The following is a 21,894-nucleotide window of genomic DNA, read 5'->3' on the forward strand; positions in this document are numbered from 1 at the left end:
TTTTGATGCATTGAATACAACAATCACAAACATAAGACTTCATCAACAATGAGCAGAGAAATCATTTCACAAGCTCAACATATTAGGAAACATTAAAGACTGGCTAGATCTATACAAACAATAGGATGAAACAGAGCTTGGAAAGAATGGAACACAAACACCCCTAAACATGAAGGGAAAATAGATTTATCTTTTAAAATGTTGTTCTGAAAGACATCCCCAAACTTGTAAGATCAGTGCCTTATCCATTGGGCAACAGAGTCACACACAAAACTACAAATACGAATCATAGATGCAAGTTTGTTTTCCTTAAACAAGATATTCATGCACCAATACCTTATATTAATGCACTATTTGATTCATTCACAAATTTATCAGATCTGGAAATACATTTCATCATTTATGACTGACTATAGAATTTAAAACCTTCCTTGAAGGATACCTACAAACAGTCACACAATTTCCTTAAAATTGACAAATCTTCATCCTCCTTGAGGATTCAATTTATGATAATGAAATGCATACACAGAGACAATATCATGGGAAGTTACTCATGCCTAACACAAGCAAGACCTGCAACTAAGATCACATTTACAACAATGCATTGCAATCCTCTGTACCCTGAAACAAACCAAAAGCATTTACAAATTTGGGTCTTGACATTCAGAAAGTGGAAGCCATCAAATCTGGAGCATTTTCCAAATTTCTGGAACCCTTACAACTGAGAAGAATTCGGAATAAAAAGAGGAGAGAAGAAAATCAAATCTACAACTGAATTGCCAAGTGTCTCCTCTCTAACTGAATTTTGTTCCCATGAAAACTGCTTCTAAAATATCTCACATTTGTCAAACTTAACCTCATAATCGGATTCCTCACTCCAAGAGCTTTCCGAAAACATATAACACTTTATACTTTGGCAAAAAATTGAGCCCTGGGCGAATTAATCCTCAACATGGACCCATCATTTAAATTTTTCGAATTTCTCTATAGTTTAAACTATATCATTTAATCATTTTAAATTTGATTTTTGCCTCCATTTGTGCTCTGATGCCTTGCCACGTGGCGGCCTCTGATTCGTCGATGGGGTTGACCGGACGCCACCTGGGATGACACCTCATCTTTTGCCACTTGTCGGCCACATCACCGCCACTGGGCTGCTTGCTTGTATGCCACGTCATCGCCACTAGGTGCCACCTCACCGAGACCTACCTGCTGGACTGCTCACTGTACCTGCCAACTGTGTGCCACATGGACGGCTCTCATTCACTTTCGCTATTTCATGGGGTTTAAACGACGTGCATCTTCCCTTCGCGAAATAGAGCGCACCGTTGATCTCTCTCGGACTTTCTCGCTCGTTAACCCGGCATTCGTCTGCAAAATTTTGCCTGTCTGCCTCGGGAAGCATGCCTGTGTGGGGTCCACTTGGTCTTCATCTAGTCAACTCCTCCATCGCCTCGGGAAGCATGCTCGCGCATGGGCCCGCCTTGGGCACCCATGGGCACCTTGTGTCAAAAGCCTTTAAGGCTTAGACATTATACTACTGTGCGTTTTTGCATATAAATACCAAAAACTCCCAGTGCACAGCCAATGTGGGATAATGTGTTTGCCTGAAACTGTGCATTTTTTGAAACTTTTAATGGCGCCTTGCCTGGGGCTTTCATTTGTGAATGGGATTTGTTGAAAGTTTAATAGCCACGTGAAGGAGAGTGTTGGCTTCACCTGGTAATTGTATTGGAAGTTTTATATGCCATTTTCATTGCTGCCAATACATTTGGTTAAAAGTTTGAAAGCCTCCAAAACACCATGTTGCCTGCAGGAGGACTTGGCTTTGGGCCATGGAATTTACTTATACCTGCACATTGCATTTCCTTGAAAGTCTCCTTTTACTCCCCTACTCTCCACACAAAGGACTGGCAATTGCACTAACTGGTTTCTTTTAACTTTGCCCATCAACATGTCATGCAGGGAAAAGGATGCTGGCAATCGTTGGATTTGGGAGAGACAACCACCAATTGCATTGGCTATGAAGGGAGGATGCTTCTTATGACATTTAATTTAGAAGATTTTAAATGATTCCCTTTGGCCATCCATGCTACCTACTGTAACTTGTTGTAGTTTTCTAATTTTCTGGATGCCCCTTGTACAGTATGGCTGGGAACATTGGGATTACACCTGCCAAGTGCTTTTGCTAAAATGCTTCCATTGTTGTTGCTAACTTTGTCAACCACAATGGTAGCAAGGGGAATTATGGTTTCATACCAGCCAATAGCCTTTATTTAAACACACATTTCAATGCCCTCCAGCAATCATGTCCAACAGGGAGGAACTGTTTCATTTGCAATTGCTTGCCATCGGACCAACCTCATATTGCTGATGACTTTTTGCATTTGAAGACCAATGCTACTGCTGCAACCATGTTGCATTTGCTGAGTGCCCTTACTGCTGCCAAAGGCTTCACATGGGGGAGGAGAGTGGCATAAAAAACTGCCAACATTGCAATTGGTCTTAAGTTTTCCTGTGGCTGCTCCAAATGCCATACATGGGGGGAGGGATTGTCTAGGCTTTATACCAACCAATGCAATTTGGAATATTACAACAAATTGCATTTGTATTAAAAGTTTTTCTATTTGCATCTCCTCCAACGTTTTCCTTTTGTTTGCCAAGTAAAAGACAATTACGTTTAATTGGAAGTGTTTGATTGGCCTTCATTTTCTCTAAAACTTCATTTATTTGCTGCTGAATTTGGTTTAAACACTCACCAATTGCATTTGGTTTTGGAGTTTCTCCTCTCTCTCACTGTCCGACTGGCGAATTTCAATCGAGCCAATATGGATACACATATATTGTCAGGAAAAAAGAACATTTCACCATTAAAATTAAAGCACAGGCATGAGCCACGTCGGGCCCCAAAGTGGGTCCGACTAAAAAAATTTCGCTTTCATGCAACTGACCCCTGGAATACTTCACGGACCTCAGACATACCTCTGGAGACGATCGGCACCATTTTCGGATCATAAAATTGCATTTTCCAACTTTCAGGCAATTACGCCACAATTTTCGCATTTAATCGCGAAGACGTAATTTTCAAACCTGTCAAAACACCTTTCTGGAGCTCGCCATCTAACAGGCATGTACTTTGATATACAAGGATGATATCTACCAAACGGTTTCTCAAGACGAGTCCCGAACGAAGAGATATTAATTGCCGAAAACGGCCAACTAGCTTTGTCGACACTGCGGACCTGATGAAGTCAATGTTCTGGCAACACATGATGCCTTTCTCAAAAATATCAAACGACCTCCGTAGGCTCTCAAATTCGGAACATAGGCACCTTTAAGTACATATTAAATCTTTGAATTCTCAGTTCGATCACCCGACTGACAAGATGCAAACGGCGCGCTCACCAAAATGGTTACATTAACTGATCTAACACTGGAAGTGCGGATAACTGAATTTGATGGCAAAATGAGTCCTTTTGAAAACCGATCAAACGGATTGACAAAGGCTTGAAATTTGAAATGTAGCTCACCATTTATACCAACATTAGCTCGGAACAAACATTCTGACATGACGTTCACCAGGACATTTTTACACTTGTGCAAACATCACAAACTACAAACGGATTGAGCTTTGAAAACTGAGCAAACGGATTCATAAGGACTTGAAATTTGAAACGTAGCTCACCATTTATACTGACATCAACCTGGAAGAAACACTTTGGCATGATTCTTACTGAGGCAAGTTTTACAATTGTGCAAAACAGGGCTCCGACTAGTTGTCGAAACAGGGACTTGCCAAAACACACAAACTGCAAACGGATTCAGTTTTGAAAATTGAGCAAATGGATTCGTCAAGACCTGAAATTTTGTAGGGTGACTCAAATTAATGCATAAAATTGAATCCATTTTAAATTTTTTCATGATGATCAACAGGGCAAAAGATGTAATCGCTCAAAGAAGGCTACTCCATAAAATCTGCATTTGTGCCTAAAATGCACTTCCAGCTCACCCCTCAAAATGGGTACCTCGTAAACTTATCCAAATTGAATTCTGAAAGTTGCACATCACTTAATAGGCCAAATGAAAGGTGTGGGACATGAATCCTGAGCCTTACCCTCTGAAAATCAACCAGCTCCATTTTACCCCTTTGCTAACTAGGCCATTCAAACTGACTTATTTGGGTGCCTTTCTGACAAACATAGCAAAAATTTGAAATAGGCCTACAAACTTTGACTCAATTTTAAATCAGTCCCAACAGTGGCTCTGACTGGGGATTGTTGATTGCAAAATGAACACAAGAATCCAGATATCTTTGGTTAAGTAGACCACCCAAAAGTGGATCATTCTTCTCTTCATTCTTCTCTTCTCATCTCTTTTCAAAATAGGGCTTCCTTATTCTACCCAAATAGCAGGGTACCTTATTGAAAACCACGCGACTAAAAGCAAAGCAACTGTACAAAATATACAACTTATCAATGGCCCCAGGCCATCAAAACTGAAATCAATTCTTACCTCTGTCAAACACTTGATTTTCATTTCCACTAACCAGAGGTAAGTTGAGATCATCATTCCAATCTGCCTGATCAAAGACACTTCCACTTCTAATCAGTTGGTCACATAAAACATAATCAGTAGCATGTTCATAATCAATCAATCTTTGGAAACCAAACGAATGCTGAACGTGCTGATCACCAGGTGACATAAGAGTGCCATACTCTTTACCATTTTTTTCTTGCTGAAATGGAAAGTAGTCTAACTCATTCTGAAAGTTGAAAACATTAGGCACATCTATATTACTAGTTTTCTCAAATGATGAACACTCCTCCACAATGACAGCTTGCAAACTAGAGAGGAAAACTTCCTCATAACATGACTGCACTTCCACTTGCTGATCACAAAAACTATCAGCATTTTGCACACATGAAAGTACATGATTTTTACTTGCCAATGGTTCATTTCCTCCTTGCAAATCTGAGAAAAACACCCCAGATTTGTCATGTCTTCTAAAAGGTAGATCCTCATAATGCATATCAAAGCCAGAATTCATATCAACATATGAACCTTCATTATCATACCTATCAACCATATATGCATTGTCATTTTGTCTATCAAACATAGGAAGAGAATCAACATCATATGTATCATTTTTTACACCCTCAAAAACATCATCAGAATCAAAACATATACTGAGTGGGTATGAAAGATTGGGCACATTTTTGAATCCACATCTCTGAAAATCAGCAGCTAAGAGTTCTGAAATTTGCTCACTACATAGTGAACCTTCTTCTTCATTTTCCTTGGCTTCATCCTCTGAGCTGTAAACATTGTCCCAATATGATAAAGGTATTGGATCTGTAGTGTTCATGTCCCTATGTGCATTTATTTCATCGTCACAACAACTTGCATCTGCATCATATCCTTTATCATGCTGCTCATAATGTGTTGCTACATGTTGCAACATAGTTTCATAACTGGGGTTGCAAACATCTTGTGGATTGAAATCAACAACAAGGTGATCTACATCATTAGCATCTAAAACCTCAATGGGTTCATGATTAGTTGAACAATCACTGTTCTCACAAATTTCTTCTCGCTCTGAATACACATCTGAACTTTCATGCTGAGAATAATCACATTCAGCATCATAGGAGGTACATCCACTCAGGGGCTCATCTCCTTCATTATTTTTAATCTTATGTATATTTTCAAATTGGTTACTTTCAATCATATCTATCCATTCTTTAATAGATTCAACACATTCTTCTCTGAAGGCAGTAGACCAATTAACTGAGTTAGGCTCATAAAGCTCGAGGAATATCTCAATTAAAACTGACTCAGGGGGTCTATTATCAATTGAAAGATCATTCAATGCAGCTAAAACTCTTTCATAGAAGAGGTATGATGATTCTCCTTTACTTCTTAGCCCTACTTTCCCTTTTAACAACCAGATAAATCTCTCTTGGATCATTTGAAGACATTTTTCAATTTCTATATTGATCTCTTTCAAATTTGACAAAGGATTCACGGATCTAGGAACTACATCTGGATCCATCACGTTTTATAATAGTTACTGAACCATTATCATGACCATGCACCTTACTGTTTTTTAAAAAATCTTTTCAAAAACCTTGCAGTCACTAATTTTCCAAATTTGCATACTACTGAAGATCATAAACACTGGATATTGCAGCAGCATAGATATGCAAATTAATCTTGAAATTCTTCTTTCCCTCTAGACTAGTGCTGTTCACTAAATGGGAAAACGACATTACACATTCTAATTTTCAGAACAAATATCTTTGCATTTGAAACCTCTGAAAATACTGGAGATTTGCAGCTATAAACTCTTGTAGATCTGGAGATTTACTTCACCTTTAGCATGGTCTTTTACATCAGAGTCGCCACCTCTTGCACAGAGGATATTTTGAACAGCAAAACCATTCAATCACAAATTTAATTCTCTTTACTCCTTCGATCTCATTGCAACAAACACTCTTCCAGGTTGTTCAATACTGGTATGAACCACAGAGTCACCACCCAACTAAGGAATTGGGAAAAATTCACATACAGCTGAAAGAACTTCTCACAACTTTCAACCATGCATTCACTGTTACTCCTTCATAAAGTATGATATGAAACACATATCATTTTGCAGATCCAAAACAAGGAGCATTTTCTTCACCATGAAACCAATTTACACTCTGTGCATACACCATGGATAGACTGGCTGGATATGAAATTGACAGGACTAGGAACACATTCAACCTCTAACCATATCAATCAAGCATTTACATCCATTTATTCCCCAGCAGAGTCGCCATTTTTGTTGTGGTGACTCGGATGGGATAATCTCAACCTTATATGAATTAAATCTTTCTTAACCAGAGGCTCTTCACAGTTCATTTACTTCCCCAGCAGAGTCACCATTTTTGTTGTGGTGACTCGGATGGGATAATCTCAACCTTATATGAATTAAATCTTTCTTAACCAGAGGCTCTTCACAGTTCATTTACTTCTCCAACAGAGTCACCATTTTTGTTGTTCACCAAAAGTGATAACCCAAGACACCTGCAAATCTATCTATGAGATAGCCGATCTCAATCAATGAAACACCTCAGGGCTTGGACAACATAACATAGGATCCTAATGATCCTCCTGCACTTCAGGTTCTGCTAGACCTAGGGGGGGACACCCTTTTGATGCATTGAATACAACAATCACAAACATAAGACTGCATCAACAATGAGCAGAGAAATCATTTCACAAGCTCAACATATTAGGAAACATTATAGACTGGCTAGATCTATACAAACAATAGGATGAAACAGAGCTTGGAAAGAATGGAACACAAACACCCCTAAACATGAAGGGAAAATAGATTTATCTTTTAAAATGTTGTTCTGAAAGACATCCCCAAACTTGTAAGATCAGTGCCTTATCCATTGGGCAACAGAGTCACACACAAAACTACAAATATGAATCATAGATGCAAGTTTGTTTTCCTTAAACAAGATATTCATGCACCAATACCTTATATTAATGCACTATTTGATTCATTCACAAATTTATCAGATCTGGAAATACATTTCATCATTTATGACTGACTATAGAATTTAAAACCTTCCTTGAAGGATACCTACAAACAGTCACACAATTTCCTTAAAATTGACAAATCTTCATCCTCCTTGAGGATTCAATTTATGATAATGAAATGCATACACAGAGACAATATCATGGGAAGTTACTCATGCCTAACACAAGCAAGACCTGCAACTAAGATCACATTTACAACAATGCATTGCAATCCTCTGTACCCTGAAACAAACCAAAAGCATTTACAAATTTGGGTCCTGACATTCAGAAAGTGGAAGCCATCAAATCTGGAGCATTTTCCAAATTTCTGGAACCCTTACAACTGAGAAGAATTCGGAATAAAAAGAGGAGAGAAGAAAATCAACTCTACAACTGAATTGCCAAGTGTCTCCTCTCTAACTGAATTTTGTTCCCATGGAAACTGCTTCTAAAATATCCCACATTTGTCAAACTTAACCTCATAATCGGATTCCTCACTCCAAGAGCTTTCCGAAAACATATAACACTTTATACTTTGGCAAAAAATTGAGCCCTGGGCGAATTAATCCTCAACATGGACCCATCATTTAAATTTTTCGAATTTCTCTATAGTTTAAACTATATCATTTAATCATTTTAAATTTGATTTTTGCCTCCATTTGTGCTCTGACGCCTTGCCACGTGGTGACCTCTGATTGGTCGATGGGGTTGACCGGACGCCACCTGGGATGACACCTCATCTTTTGCCACTTGTCGGCCACGTCACCGCCACTGGGCTGCTTGCTTGTATGCCACGTCATCGCCACTGGGTGCCACCTCACCGGGACCTGCCTGCTGGACCGCTGACTGTACCCGCCACCTGTGTGCCACATGGACGGCTCTCGTTCACTTTCGCTATTTCACGGGGTTTAAACGACGTGCATCTTCCCTTCGCGAAATAGCGTGCACTGTTGATCTCTCTCGGACTTGCTCGCTCGTTAACCCGACCTTCGTCTGCAAAATTATGCCTGTCTGCCTCGGGAAGCATGCCTGCGTGGGGTCCACTTGGTCTTCATCCAGTCAACTCCTCCATCGCCTCGGGAAGCGTGCTCGCGCATGGGCCCGCCTTGGGCGCCCATGGGCACCTTGTGTCAAAAGCCTTTAAGGCTTAGACATTATACTACTGTGCGTTTTTGCATATAAATACAAAAAACTCCCAGTGCACAGCCAATGTGGGATAATGTGTTTGCCTGAAACTATGCATTTTTTGAAACTTTTAATGGTGCCTTGCCTGGGGCTTTCATTTGTGAATGGGATTTGTTGAAAGTTTAATAGCCACGTGAAGGAGAGTGTTGGCTTCACCTGGTAATTGTATTGGAAGTTTTATATGCCATTTTCATTGCTGCCAATACATTTGGTTAAAAGTTTGAAAGCCTCCAAAACACCATGTTGCCTGCAGGAGGACTTGGCTTTGGGCCATGGAATTTACTTATACCTGCACATTGCATTTCTTTGAAAGTCTCCTTTTACTCCCCTACTCTCCACGCAAAGGACTGGCAATTGCACTAACTGGTTTCTTTTAACTTTGCCCATCAACATGTCATGCAAGGAAAAGGATGCTGGCAATCGGTTGATTTGGGAGAGACAACCACCAATTGCATTGGCTATGAAGGGAGGATGCTTCTTATGGCATTTAATTTAGAAGATTTTAAATGATTCCCCTTGGCCATCCATGCTACCTACTGTAACTTGCTGTAGTTTTCTAATTTTCTGGATGCCCCTTGTACAGTATGGCTGGGAACATTGGGATTACACCTGCCAAGTGCTTTTGCTAAAATGCTTCCATTGCTGTTGCTAACTTTGTCAACCACAATGGTAGCAAGGGGAATTATGGTTTCATACCAGCCAATAGCCTTTATTTAAACACACATTTCAATGCCCTCCAGCAATCATGTCCAACAGGGAGGAACTATTTCATTTGCAATTGCTTGCCATTGGACCAACCTCATATTGCTGATGACTTTTTGCATTTGAAGACCAATGCTACTGCTGCAACCATGTTGCATTTGCTGAGTGCCCTTACTGCTGCCAAAGGCTTCACATGGGGGAGGAGAGGCATAAAAAAACTGCCAACATTGCAATTGGTCTTAAGTTTTCCTGTGGCTGCTCCAAATGCCATACATGGGGGGAGGGATTGTCTAGGCTTTATACCAACCAATGCAATTTGGAATATTACAACAGATTGCATTTGTATTAAAAGTTTTTCTATTTGCATCTCCTCCAACGTTTTCCTCTTGTTTGCCAGGTAAAAGACAATTACGTTTAATTGGAAGTGTTTCATTGGCCTTCATTTTCTCTAAAACTTCATTTATTTGCTACTGAATTTGGTTTAAACACTCACCAATTGCATTTGGTTTTGGAGTTTCTCCTCTCTCTCACTGTTCGACTGGCGAATTTCAATCGAGCCAATATGGATACACATATATTGTCAGGAAAAAAGAACATTTCACCATTAAAATTAAAGCACAGGCATGAGCCAGGTCAGGCCCCAAAGTGGGTCCGACTAAAAAATTTTCGTTTTCATGCAACTGACCCCTGGAATACTTCACGGACCTTAGACATACCTCTAGAGACGATCGGCACCATTTTCGGATCATAAAATTGCATTTTGCAACTTTTAGGCAATTACGCCACAATTTTCGCAATTAATCGCGAAGACGTAATTTTCAAACCTGTCAAAACACCTTTCTGGAGCTCGCCATCTGATAGGCGTGTACTTTGATATACAAGGATGATATCTACCAAACGGTTTCTCAAGACGAGTCCTGAGCGAAGAGATATTAATTTCCGAAAACGGCCAACTGGCTTTGTCGACACTGCGGACCTGATGAAGTCAATGTTCTGGCAACACATGATGCTTTTCTCAAAAATATCAAACGACCTCCGTAGGCTCTCAAATTCGGAACATAGGTACCTTTAAGTACATATTAAATCTTTGAATTCTCAGTTCGATCACCCGACTGACAGGATGTAAACGGCGCGCTCACCAAAATGGTTACATTAACTGATCTAACACTAGAAGTGCGGATAACTGAATTTGATGGCAAAATGAGTCCTTTTGAAAACCGATCAAACGGATTGATAAAGGCTTGAAATTTGAAATGTAGCTCACCATTTATACCAACATTAGCCCGGAACAAACATTCTGACATGACGCTCACCAGGACATTTTTACACTTGTGCAAACATCACAAACTACAATCGGATTGAGCTTTGAAAACTGAGCAAACGGATTCATAAGGACTTGAAATTTGAAACGTAGCTCACCATTTATACTGACATCAACCTGGAAGAAACACTTTGGCATGATTCTTACTGAGGCAAGTTTTACAATTGTGCAAAACAGGGCTCCGACTAGTTGTCGAAACAGGGACTTTCCAAAACACACAAACTGCAAACGGATTCAATTTTGAAAACTGAGCAAATGGATTCGTCAAGACCTGAAATTTTGTAGGGTGACTCACATTAATGCATACAATTGAATCCATTTTGAATTTTTTCATGATGATCAACAGGGCAAAAGATGTAATCGCTCAAAGAAGGCTACTCCATAAAATCTGCATTTGTGCCTAAAATGCACTTCCAGCTCACCCCTCAAAATGGGTACCTTGTAAACTTATCCAAATTGAATTCTGAAAGTTGCACATAACTTAATAGGCCAAATGAAAGGTGTGGGACATGAATCCCAAGCCTTACCCTCTGAAAATCAACCAGCTCCATTTTACCCCTTTGCTAACTAGGCCATTCAAACTGACTTATTTGGGTGCCTTTCTGACATACACAGCAAAAATTTGTAATAGGCCTACAAACTTTGACTCAATTTTAAATCAGTCCCAACACCTTCTATCCAAGGGGGAGACGATAGGGGTGATGGTTACCATATTGATATATGAACCACCATCCAAGGTCAGATCAGATGTAGAAATCACATTTGTTGAGTGCGGAGGAAACTGGTTGGTATAGATCTACAAGTCACTATTGGCTTTATCCACAGACTTGTTTGAGTTGTGTTTCCTTGTGTCAACTTTGATATCCCCACTGTTGATGTGGTATTGTACAATGTGTCTAAGATGATAACATCTCTTAGTGTTGTTACCAAGCACATGATTGTAATGACAATATTTCAACCCATCAAGCCAGCGAGGGTAGGATCGGCTATCTAACAGAGGTTTAGGCTCAGGTAGGGTGCTCAGGTTGTCTCGCAACAACTATTGCATGATACTCAAATAAGAGTCATTCAATTTTGTGATGATTGAGAGGTAGTAATTGGAGGATTAGCCGTTATGTTATCCATGAATTTATTATTTTGAGACCTATCTGAGGATGTGCCAGAAAAGGACCCACCATAAGGGTTCGAAGAAGAGTCTCAAAATTGCATCACGGTGTGCTGATAATCAGTCAAGGAAGAGCACATGCTGGGAATTTTTTGATAATGATTCAAGGACAACTTCTCTCTCAATGCCGACTGCAAGTTGCCTATGAACATATGCTGCAAGTTGTTATCCGATAGGGCAAAGGGGTTCTCACTTGAGATCGCCTAATATTGTAAGATAAAATCTGTCATCTTCTCATTTGGTTTCTTCTTACAATGAACAAGGTCAAATATAGTGACCTTGCTACCTATGTTAGCTTGAAATCTCTTGAGAAAGAGATCCATCAGCTGGTTAAAGGTGTGGATGGAGTGGTCAGGTAGAGAATTGTACCTCCAACGCAGTCCCTTTGAGAGAACAAGCAAACAACTTAAGGAGAACAAAGTCCAAATTGTGATAGTCACTGCACATGATCATAAATGAATCAATGTGAGTGTTTGGGTCACCATCGCCACTGAACCTATCAAACTTCAATGACTCAATGGCTATTGGAAGGATGGCATTCAGGATAGTGATGTCTAAAGGGATCTTCCTATAGTATGTGGGTGCAGATGGTTGGTTGGAAGCAGAAGCTAGATAAGTGAGTTGCAACTAAAGCTAGTTCATGTTCTGCAATATAGTGTTTAGAACTGGATTCGTAGGCGGAGGAGGAGGAGGTGGAGCACCACCACCTCCCCTGTTAGACGACATACTGGCTGACGTGGTACTGACAAAGAGAACTGCAATAGTTGAATCACTAGCCATGTCTATGTAACCTAAAGGAACAAAGGAGACACTGATACTCGGGGTGGTGGAATCCACCATGCGGGCTCCCATCCCTGGGATGCTAACATCAACTTGGGACCCGAATGGATCAAAATGGGTGTCTAGAGGGGGTACCCCAGCTAGGGGCACATGATTTTTAACAATCATGGATAGGGCCCTCAGCATCTCCAAGCCTCTCCTATTTGATATCAACATGTCTCTCAATGTGTTGAAGATATTCCTGGCCTAGGGGAGGATGTTCTCTTTGTTCAGGAATCCCTCAAAATCTCTCAGATTTTTTTCTAAAGAGTTGATCTACTCAAAATCAATAGAGAAAATAGAACCATGATCGATAGAAAGAGGGGAAGATGAGGTAAAAATCCTAGGAGAGTTAGGTTGCGAGTTAGAAGGAGAAGGCCTCCATGTCAAAATATTTCAGACTGAGAGAGGTCAAGAACTCATTGGGATCGGATGACTGCTCACCCTGCATGGCACCAGGTAGAGGAGGGCTGTAGCAATTAGCATGGAAGCTCCTCTTGGATGACCTCCTGATGTTGTAAAGCTCATAAGTTGATCGACAACCAGATCATGGAATAGGAACACCTATGCAAGTCCTTGGAAAAAGATGTAGGATTGTCTTGTTTTGATGTATTTAAGATAAAAACGTGAAAGGGAAAAATATGTGTGCGATAAAAAGTAAAACAACTATGCTAAGTTTGGAAAAGGCAAAGAAATAAAGCAACTAACCTATACTAGAAAAAGAAAACACACATGAATCCCCCTTCATGTCGGGTTCACCATAATGTAATGGAGGGAATTTGTCACCTCAAGGATGATGAATCCTCAAGGAAAAATTATCCTTTTGATTACCTCTTTGAATAGGTGCAACACTAAGCTAGGGGATGACAGAATCATGCAGGGAATGTCAAATGCCCGAAAGACATCTCTAGACGGCTCTGTAGAGCCTCTGTCCATAGGACGAGCATGCGGATCAGGGACGCTAGCATGGTGCACTATCATTCTATACAAACGAAGTGCAAAGTCCAAGCAGAAAGCTTAGGACACATTGACAGAAATTGCAGATTAGCTAAACAATACTAAAATGTACTAAAAACACATATTACGAAGTGGAATGAGGAGAGTGCTAAAAGAATGAAGGAATCTCACAATTGGTCCATGCTATGAAGCCTCCCGCAAGATGGTCTCCTCTCCATGAAGCTATGCCTACACACATGCAAGAGAGAAAATGTTGGGGGTTGGTTTTTGGAGCCTGCCTAAGTCAGACCCCCATTTTGGTGTTTCCACCTCTACGAACAACCCTAGATAGCCATGAGAAAGGAAGAGGATAAAGAAGATGATAAAGAAGAATATAAAAGTAATTACAAAGATAATGTCATGCTATTTGGTAGTTGGAAAATAAGAAAGATATTGGAAATATGAGATAGACTTAGATTACTCCCTTAGTGCATGGCAAGTGTTGGCATGCTTCACAAACTTGGTAGCTCGATGGTGTTACAACAATGGTGGTAGTGTCTCCAAGAGCGTCAATCTCCAAGAGTAATTCTTCAATCTGCCAAAAGATCCCTTGGAAATGTCCCGAGATGAAAGATATAGGCCAAGAGACGAATCTAGATGTCGATGGTCGCACGGGGAGGCATTACGATTCCTTCCTGGTGCAGGTCGTAATGTCCCAACGACCACCTACTGGCTAGCAGGTTGGCGGGATGGTAGCATGCTACACAAACGTCTCTGCGCCGCGTCTGCATCCACAAACTTGTTAGGTTGGTAGAATTGATAATGCCTTAGGGTAAGTTGACATGGACTTCTTTGCTAGACAAAAGGACAAATTGGCAAACCTATCCTCCAAGCAGTGTGGGGGAGGTGCCACATGTCACAATCGCCACTAAAGGTGATGAGGGTGATATTTTTGACTCTATAGAGAGAAGCTTTAGGGTATAAGGTTATGACAGAAGATGCTTGTGATATTCAAGAGAGTCTAATTATTGGTAAGTTTTGGTAAATAGCCAGTTGCCACCAAATATTGGTTGTGAAGTCATCTAATTGATTGTCATTAATCATAGTGATTTAGTATATTCATATAGTCATGAAACATTTTTGCATTTAGGTATCCTTACCCTACCATGTTAAACTTTCAACATATTTTGGAAGAATTTTACCTTTCCAAATATTATAGTAGTTTTCTTGGCTTCTAAAGGTTTGAATCTTGGAAAGAATATCATTCATACCAACTATCACAAGTAAAGGTGTGAATATTCCAAAATAACTTACGATTCCAACAATTTCCAACTATCAAAGAGATTGATGCAACCCACATACCACTCAAATTTCTATGATTGATTCGTTTAGATGTATTTTGAGTCATTGATTTTTTTGTAGCTAACTTATTGGATCCTTGTGTTTATGAAATGGATAAGCTCATTCATTGTATAAAAGAGGAGAATTGGTTGATTTCTATCAAGCTTTTAAGTTAGGGAATTCCTAATTTCTACTTTCTTCATGGTTTCTCTCTACTCTCAATATTAGCACTCGTATGCTTTTGTAAAGCTTTGAAAAGTTGATTCTGATTGAAGGTCATTCTAGGTTGTAAATCAAACAAGATTGTAACTCATCATATTTAATGAAATATCAAACTATTACACCAAGATTTCAACGTGTTTGGACCTTTTCTTAATGTGAATCTCGGTATTCCTTTGAAGATTTACATTATTTTGTATGAATATGTGAATAATTCAAGTGAAATATAAATCATTTAGCTCTCAAATTGTATTTCAATTACTAAAAATTTATACATGTGTTACATGTGTAATTACTACAAATTTACTTTCATTAACACTTTATCTTCTCTTTCCTTAAATCTTTTTCTATCTTTTTACATATCATTTTAATGAGTCAACATCCAGTGAGTGAATTTGAAAATCTCTAGAAGAAACACGAAAATATTTAAGGTTTCTCTACAATTCATTAATATAGAAGACCTTTAAGATTTTAATGAGAACCTCAATGATTTTAGAGAATTTAAGCAAAGATAGGTTAAATCTTTGCAAATATTTGCATCTTTGTTCATATATTATATAAATTTACAAATTATTAAAATAAAAAGATAGTTTTAAAAGAGCTACTCAAATTTATTTTTTGTTCAAACAAATTTTCCAAAATAGCTATTGATCCAAATGTATAAGGACCAAATCTCATAAACTCAGTCTAATATCTCATAGATCTTGTCGATAAAGCTACACTAAGTAAAGATTACATCCATAAGTCCCTTTGTGAAATAGTAACCACGATAAACCTTGAGTGAACCTTAATGTGTCGAGATCTAATTATTGAAACCTTGAGATACTAACTCTATCATAAAATAGAGTTTTTTTTTTAAAATGATTTTTTTATAAACCAAGTGAACTCTATCGAAGCTATACTACAAAATCATTGACCTATCATTCCAAACACATTCTTCTTGCTCCTCCTATGAAATTATATAACATCAATTTTCTTATTTATTTTGTCATATACCATTATTTATCAAAGAAACCAAAGAAATGTGTATTAACTCCATCAAAATGCAGAAGTTCATCTATTTATTTTTAAAGATACATGCCTTAGTGTGAGAATACAACACAGAGATGTTGTGTCATCTTTTCCCTTACACCCTTAAAGAATAGGCATATTTATGTTCATAGAATCTCATCAATAGTGGGGATTGGATTGATGCTACATTTCTATAATGATTTCAAATTTTGATTGATGTTGCTACCATATACCATCAATTTGGTGAGATCAAGAGGGGTGAAGAGAAATTTAGTACAATATTCACTGATCAATTTCAAAAGGCATCTTCTAGATTGAGATATCCATATAATGTCAGAGAAGCCACATCTTTGCTACTGTATGATGCCACCCTCGATCCTCTCACTTCCATGTTCATAAAGAGGCGAGTACGGTATGAACTTTAAGAACGTGACGTTCTTCCAACCATCCCTTTTCTAATATGTATATTTTCTAAATAATAATATAGACATTTATTAAAAAAAAATTATAACTCAACAAAACATGAGATTTTCACAAGTTAAAAACAGGTCAGTCTTACATCACACATATCAAGCAACATATCAAGTCTAAAGAATGTTAGTCAATTCTGAATGTTTAAGGCTTTTAAGTTTAAAAGTGTATTTTTAGTGTGACCACACACTTTAAGTAACATATTAAGTCTAAAAAATATCAGTCAATTCTGATTGTTTAACACTTTTAAATTTAAAAATGTAAGCTTAGTGTATATAATTTAAGCCGTTCCCAAAAACACAAAAATTTACACATTCGATTTATGACAACAACAGTAATCCTCAGCTGCTACAACTTGTCTGAAAGATCAAGAGACTCTAATTTCAAAAGATCTGAAAGTGAGACACTGAATACATCATCTGATACGCGCCCTAAGATATGATCCTCAGACAGATCTAATTCAAATAAATCAGCGCTGCAATCACTGAATGCCTCTGTAGAAATTCCTTCTCTACTAATTGAAATTGGAGAACCAAACGCTGCACCCTCCTCCACCACTGATGACCTATACAGACTACACTCACCTGATAAATTAAATAATCAGAAAAATTGTTGATCTCTTCTGCAAACCCTGAAAAAATTAGTGTATAATTATCCTATTTCTATTCATAAACTTTTGATTGTTCTCCTATTTAAAATAAAAAACAAAAGAATTTGCTACAACATAGATAAAAGCTAATCCTATGCAAATTCACCTTGCAGTTGGCTCACAGATTCTTTCTGCCTCTCACTCTTCCCATTGCATTCATTAACAGATTTTATGTCACTGAAACTGTCTTTGGCGTTACATTTTAGCCTTGATCTAGACTTAAACATGTTCAGAAATCTTTGACTATCATTTCCTCCTTGAAATTCGTTCAAACCAATTTGTGGGTTCTTGTCTCTTTTTCTGGACAAGCACATACCCATACCTACCACCAGAACAGTGGAGAATACCTTCAATATCAGACTGTATTGCAAAGATGGATAAAAAGCATTCACACAATCAAATTCAGAAACAGCAATAGACAGCAATATGAAAGACTAGAACATGTTACCTCTATATAAAGTAATATGTTATATAGAATTTTATTCTTTTTGAGATTAATTATTTTAATAGATTTGACATTCAATTTAAGGAAATAACTTTTGGTTGTGGAAATGATGTTTGATTACAAATTTGAATATATTACCTTAAGATAGTGCATACATGAAAGAGAAACTCTACTAATGTTTATATCAATGAAAAAATATTGTAGTGATGTTCATGCGCATAGGTTGTACCTTGCTATGGAAGAATCTTCATCGTGGACAAGATTTGTATTGTTTTAACAATGTTAGGAAGAGTTAGACATATCAACATATGATGGTTAATCATGTCAATGTGGCCTTGATGGTGATAGGTGATTTATGATTGAAATATTATGCTATGTCAAATTGGATGTAAAAGATATTAACTAGAATATGCTATGGGTTGATGCAAGAACTAAAGTGGAAAGGTAAATAATGTCTAACAATTAACCCTTTGTGATAGATAAATAAATGGGATTGTCATTATGATGTTTATATCCTAGATATATTACAATTTTATGGATGCATTACTTTAATGGGCCACCTTCAAATAATATTAATATTAATATTTAAAAATGTTATGCTATTTGTAAGGAAAAGGCAACCACAAGTTCTTTTAGTAGATAAATTTATATCAAAACTTAACTACTAAACATATAGAATTTTCCACATTAGTCAACATATAGGATTTTCCACATTTAGCCTTCAAGGAGAATATTATAGAATTCTATTTGCATAATTTTTTATAATATTTAACATGTAATTTACAATTAGAAAGAAATGAGAGAGATGGTATAGAAACAACCATAAGAAGAAGAGTTGTTTAGATATACCCTAGGAAAATAATTTCCAGAAAACTAACCTCTAAAGAACTAAACAACTCAATATATTACCAAATGAACATGCTTACAATATATCCACAAGTGTCTTAATCTTATGACTTGAGACATATAGTGATAAGTATCATATGTGTACCCTAAGTAAACTTAAGAAACTAATATGAATAGGACCTCGGTGATTAAGTAGCTAGGTAAAACACCTCATTCACACCAACAAACTAAACCAAACTTACCAAAGAGTTTTTTAACATTCTATTAGACTTGTCAATCTCCTTACATTCTATATTTCTTTAGATATTGGGTTTAAATTTCTTTTCTCCTATCTCCTTTCATTAATTCCCTTTTTGTTGTACACTAAGGTTATTGTTATCCTTTCCTCATATTCTATCATTTATAACATTTGTGGGAACCTAGACTCAATGAAGCTAACATCCAAACACTATACCTAACAAATCTAATAATAAAACCAATTGTGAGCTAAATCACCATCCTAGCACAACCTAGGATCTCATGCCAACACATCTTTTCTAAGGAAAATGATCTCTTAGAGTCATAAGAACACATTTTTCTTGCATCCATTTACAAAAAAACATTGGACAAGTGTATTATAGTGTTCCCAACATTTTCTATTGCTACACTACATGAATTTAGGTTGATCTATACCCTCATTTTTTTCAGTTTTTCATCTCTAGATCTAATCTTCAATTGTTTGTTCTTTTTTTTTTTCCTTTCCAAGTCTACACTTCACACACTCTAAGCTTCTAAATGGTAAATCAGATTTTCACATTTTGTTTTGTTGTCTTTGTATGCAACTTAATTGCTCATAACTATCGTTTTGACTTCTTGATAGTTACAACAAATGCCATGGGATTCATTATGCACACAAGGGTAAAAAAGTGATCATTTTGAGTTGACTTCCCATACATATTCCCTATTGCCCCATTAATCGTTCACTTTGACCACCACAAAAATTGGACAATTGATCCAATACTGATTCACAAATGTACCAATATTCGTGCACTATTGGTATCAATAAAGTTGCACCATTGATCTAATTACTAGCCTTTTGTCCATCTATGACTACACCAATAGAAAGATATTGACCTGCTAGATAATTTTTTAGGACTTTAATTAACAAAATCTAATTAACTATAATTGAAATATAGACAATATTCAAGAACCCTCCCCTCATTATAATAAATCCAAAATAAAAAAGATAGTCACAATATAGTCAGTGCCATATTCGACTCAATCAAAGTCATGGAATACTAACAAAATATCCTTACATTGAACCAAAATTATAGGACAAGTTGTGATGTGTTGGGAGTTTCCACTCCACAAGCTCCATGGATGATGTTGCCCTCCATAACTTTTAGTGCTCGTTGGTATATGGAAAGTAATATGCCCCAAATCAACGGTGCCATTATTTACTAGCTTCAATGCTCACGACAAAAATGGTCCCCCCAAAAAATGATTTCTAGTCTCTCACGTCAACGTAACGTCCCCTCTTTATCTCATAATCCCACACCGAAGGTGGCAACCTTTCAAAAACATCCTTTCAATTGCAAAGGTGCCCCCCAAAGTAGACATGAATAATCGTTTGATGATGATGGATTGATCTGAAACGTTCAAAAATCACTTAGTGAAATTCGGAAATAAAAAACCAAGTTCATCATGAACTGTGTAATTAATGGTTGTTAAGAATAATGGTGTAAAATGATTCGTTGCAAAATTGTGGAGCACAGCGAAGAGTGCTATTATTATTGTAATGGGGACCCAATTATTTAGAACCTCGTGATCCACCGACAAAATTATATTCCCCAATACCTTACAAAAATAATAACATTGTTTCTTATGATACTTGTGAATGATCTGTGCTGTGGTGTGATAATGAAGTGCATTCTTTCGCTCAGAAAATGGAGGGCCAATGGAGATGGGCGTTGAAGAGTTGGAGGAAAGAAAGCATGAAATTGCAAGGCAACTGATAGAGAAGAAATTGAAGAAAAAGAATGGATTTGCCTGTGAGGAGGATTCATATAAAAGTAGGACAGATTTTTCTTAGCCGTTTTATGAGAAGGATGAGTGGTTTCATGGCTGGTCTCTTATGTTTTGCCCCCAAGGTAAAATTGTGTGGGAAGTAGTGTTGTGGTTTTATGCTCTGCAAGTATATTATATCCTACCAGGAGGATATGGTTGCTGCTGCTAACTTCTTGCTTCTTCTTTCCAATTAAGAAATTCTCTCTTTCTCGATGTTTTTGGCATGTCATATAGTTGTAATCATTCCTCAGAAATTATCAATGATTGCAGATGTGTGCTTTCTTCCTACAACATTTGACAGATATTATTTGTGTAGATCTCTTTCTCTTTAATGTATTAAGCTTATGTGAGTTTGTGGTGCATCAAGGATTGTCATGTTTCTTTTTTATTGCCAGGGGAAAGAAAATTTAACATTTTCTTTTTTGAAAATTGAGTATTTTATTTAAGAATTTGATTTTTTTTAAGTAAATAAAATAGTCTTAAATTGGTTGTATACATAATTTATTAAAAAAAAATCACATATATTTTTTTAAAAAGTATCAAAGGAATTTTAAATTTATAAAGTAAATAAAAATATTTTTTGTTAATTGGAAAAAGAAATTGTGAGAGAAAAGTTGAGTAGAAAATGGGTGAATCCAAGTCTGAGCTTTAGAGAAGGGATGTCAAGAAAAATAATCTAGAGATCATAGACCCATTAAATGTGGAAAACTCTTGCAGAAGCATAAAAGAGAAACCATAAAGATGGATTTGGGTTAGAGCACAAAGGATGAAAAACAAGCATAAAAATGTCGCAAACTATGTCATCAAGTAGGATGACAAGAAGGGAAGATTTTGACATTCTCCACTTAAGGATATGAAAGATCATGAAAGACACACCAATCCCTTACATATTCCCCTAAGTTGTGATTCGCCACATAATAGAAATTATTGTAACTTAATGCAAGGTAGGAATAACAAGAAAAAATAGGTATGGAGACTAGTGACCATGGGGATGATCCCAATCCAAAACCTTAGGGTGTTCCTACTTCAGTGGACTTTAACTATCATAAGAAATGAATTAGAATAAATAGGGTAGAATTTACAAAACTTGGCCTGTTGGAATCCAAGAACACTAAGAGGGGGGATGAATCAGTGTTCTCCCGGTATGATTAATTTAAACCTTATTA

The 21,894-nt window shown here is 37.4% G+C and overlaps 1 protein-coding gene across 1 annotated transcript; it reads right to left on the reverse strand.

The window, feature by feature from the left end:
- Nucleotides 1-16,961: 16,961 nt before the first annotated feature.
- LOC131052881 (uncharacterized) lies at nt 16,962-17,798 on the reverse strand. Its single transcript, XM_057987525.2, has 2 exons — nt 17,498-17,798; nt 16,962-17,326 (listed from the first exon to the last, which is right to left on the reverse strand). Exons 1-2 carry the CDS (start codon nt 17,709-17,711, stop codon nt 17,091-17,093), a joined length of 450 nt encoding a protein of 149 aa, XP_057843508.1. The 5' UTR covers nt 17,712-17,798; the 3' UTR covers nt 16,962-17,090.
- Between the last annotated feature and the right edge of the window lie 4,096 nt (nt 17,799-21,894).

This window comes from Cryptomeria japonica, chromosome 6 (assembly GCF_030272615.1).
Source record: "Cryptomeria japonica chromosome 6, Sugi_1.0, whole genome shotgun sequence".
Lineage (NCBI taxonomy): Eukaryota > Viridiplantae > Streptophyta > Pinopsida > Cupressales > Cupressaceae > Cryptomeria > Cryptomeria japonica.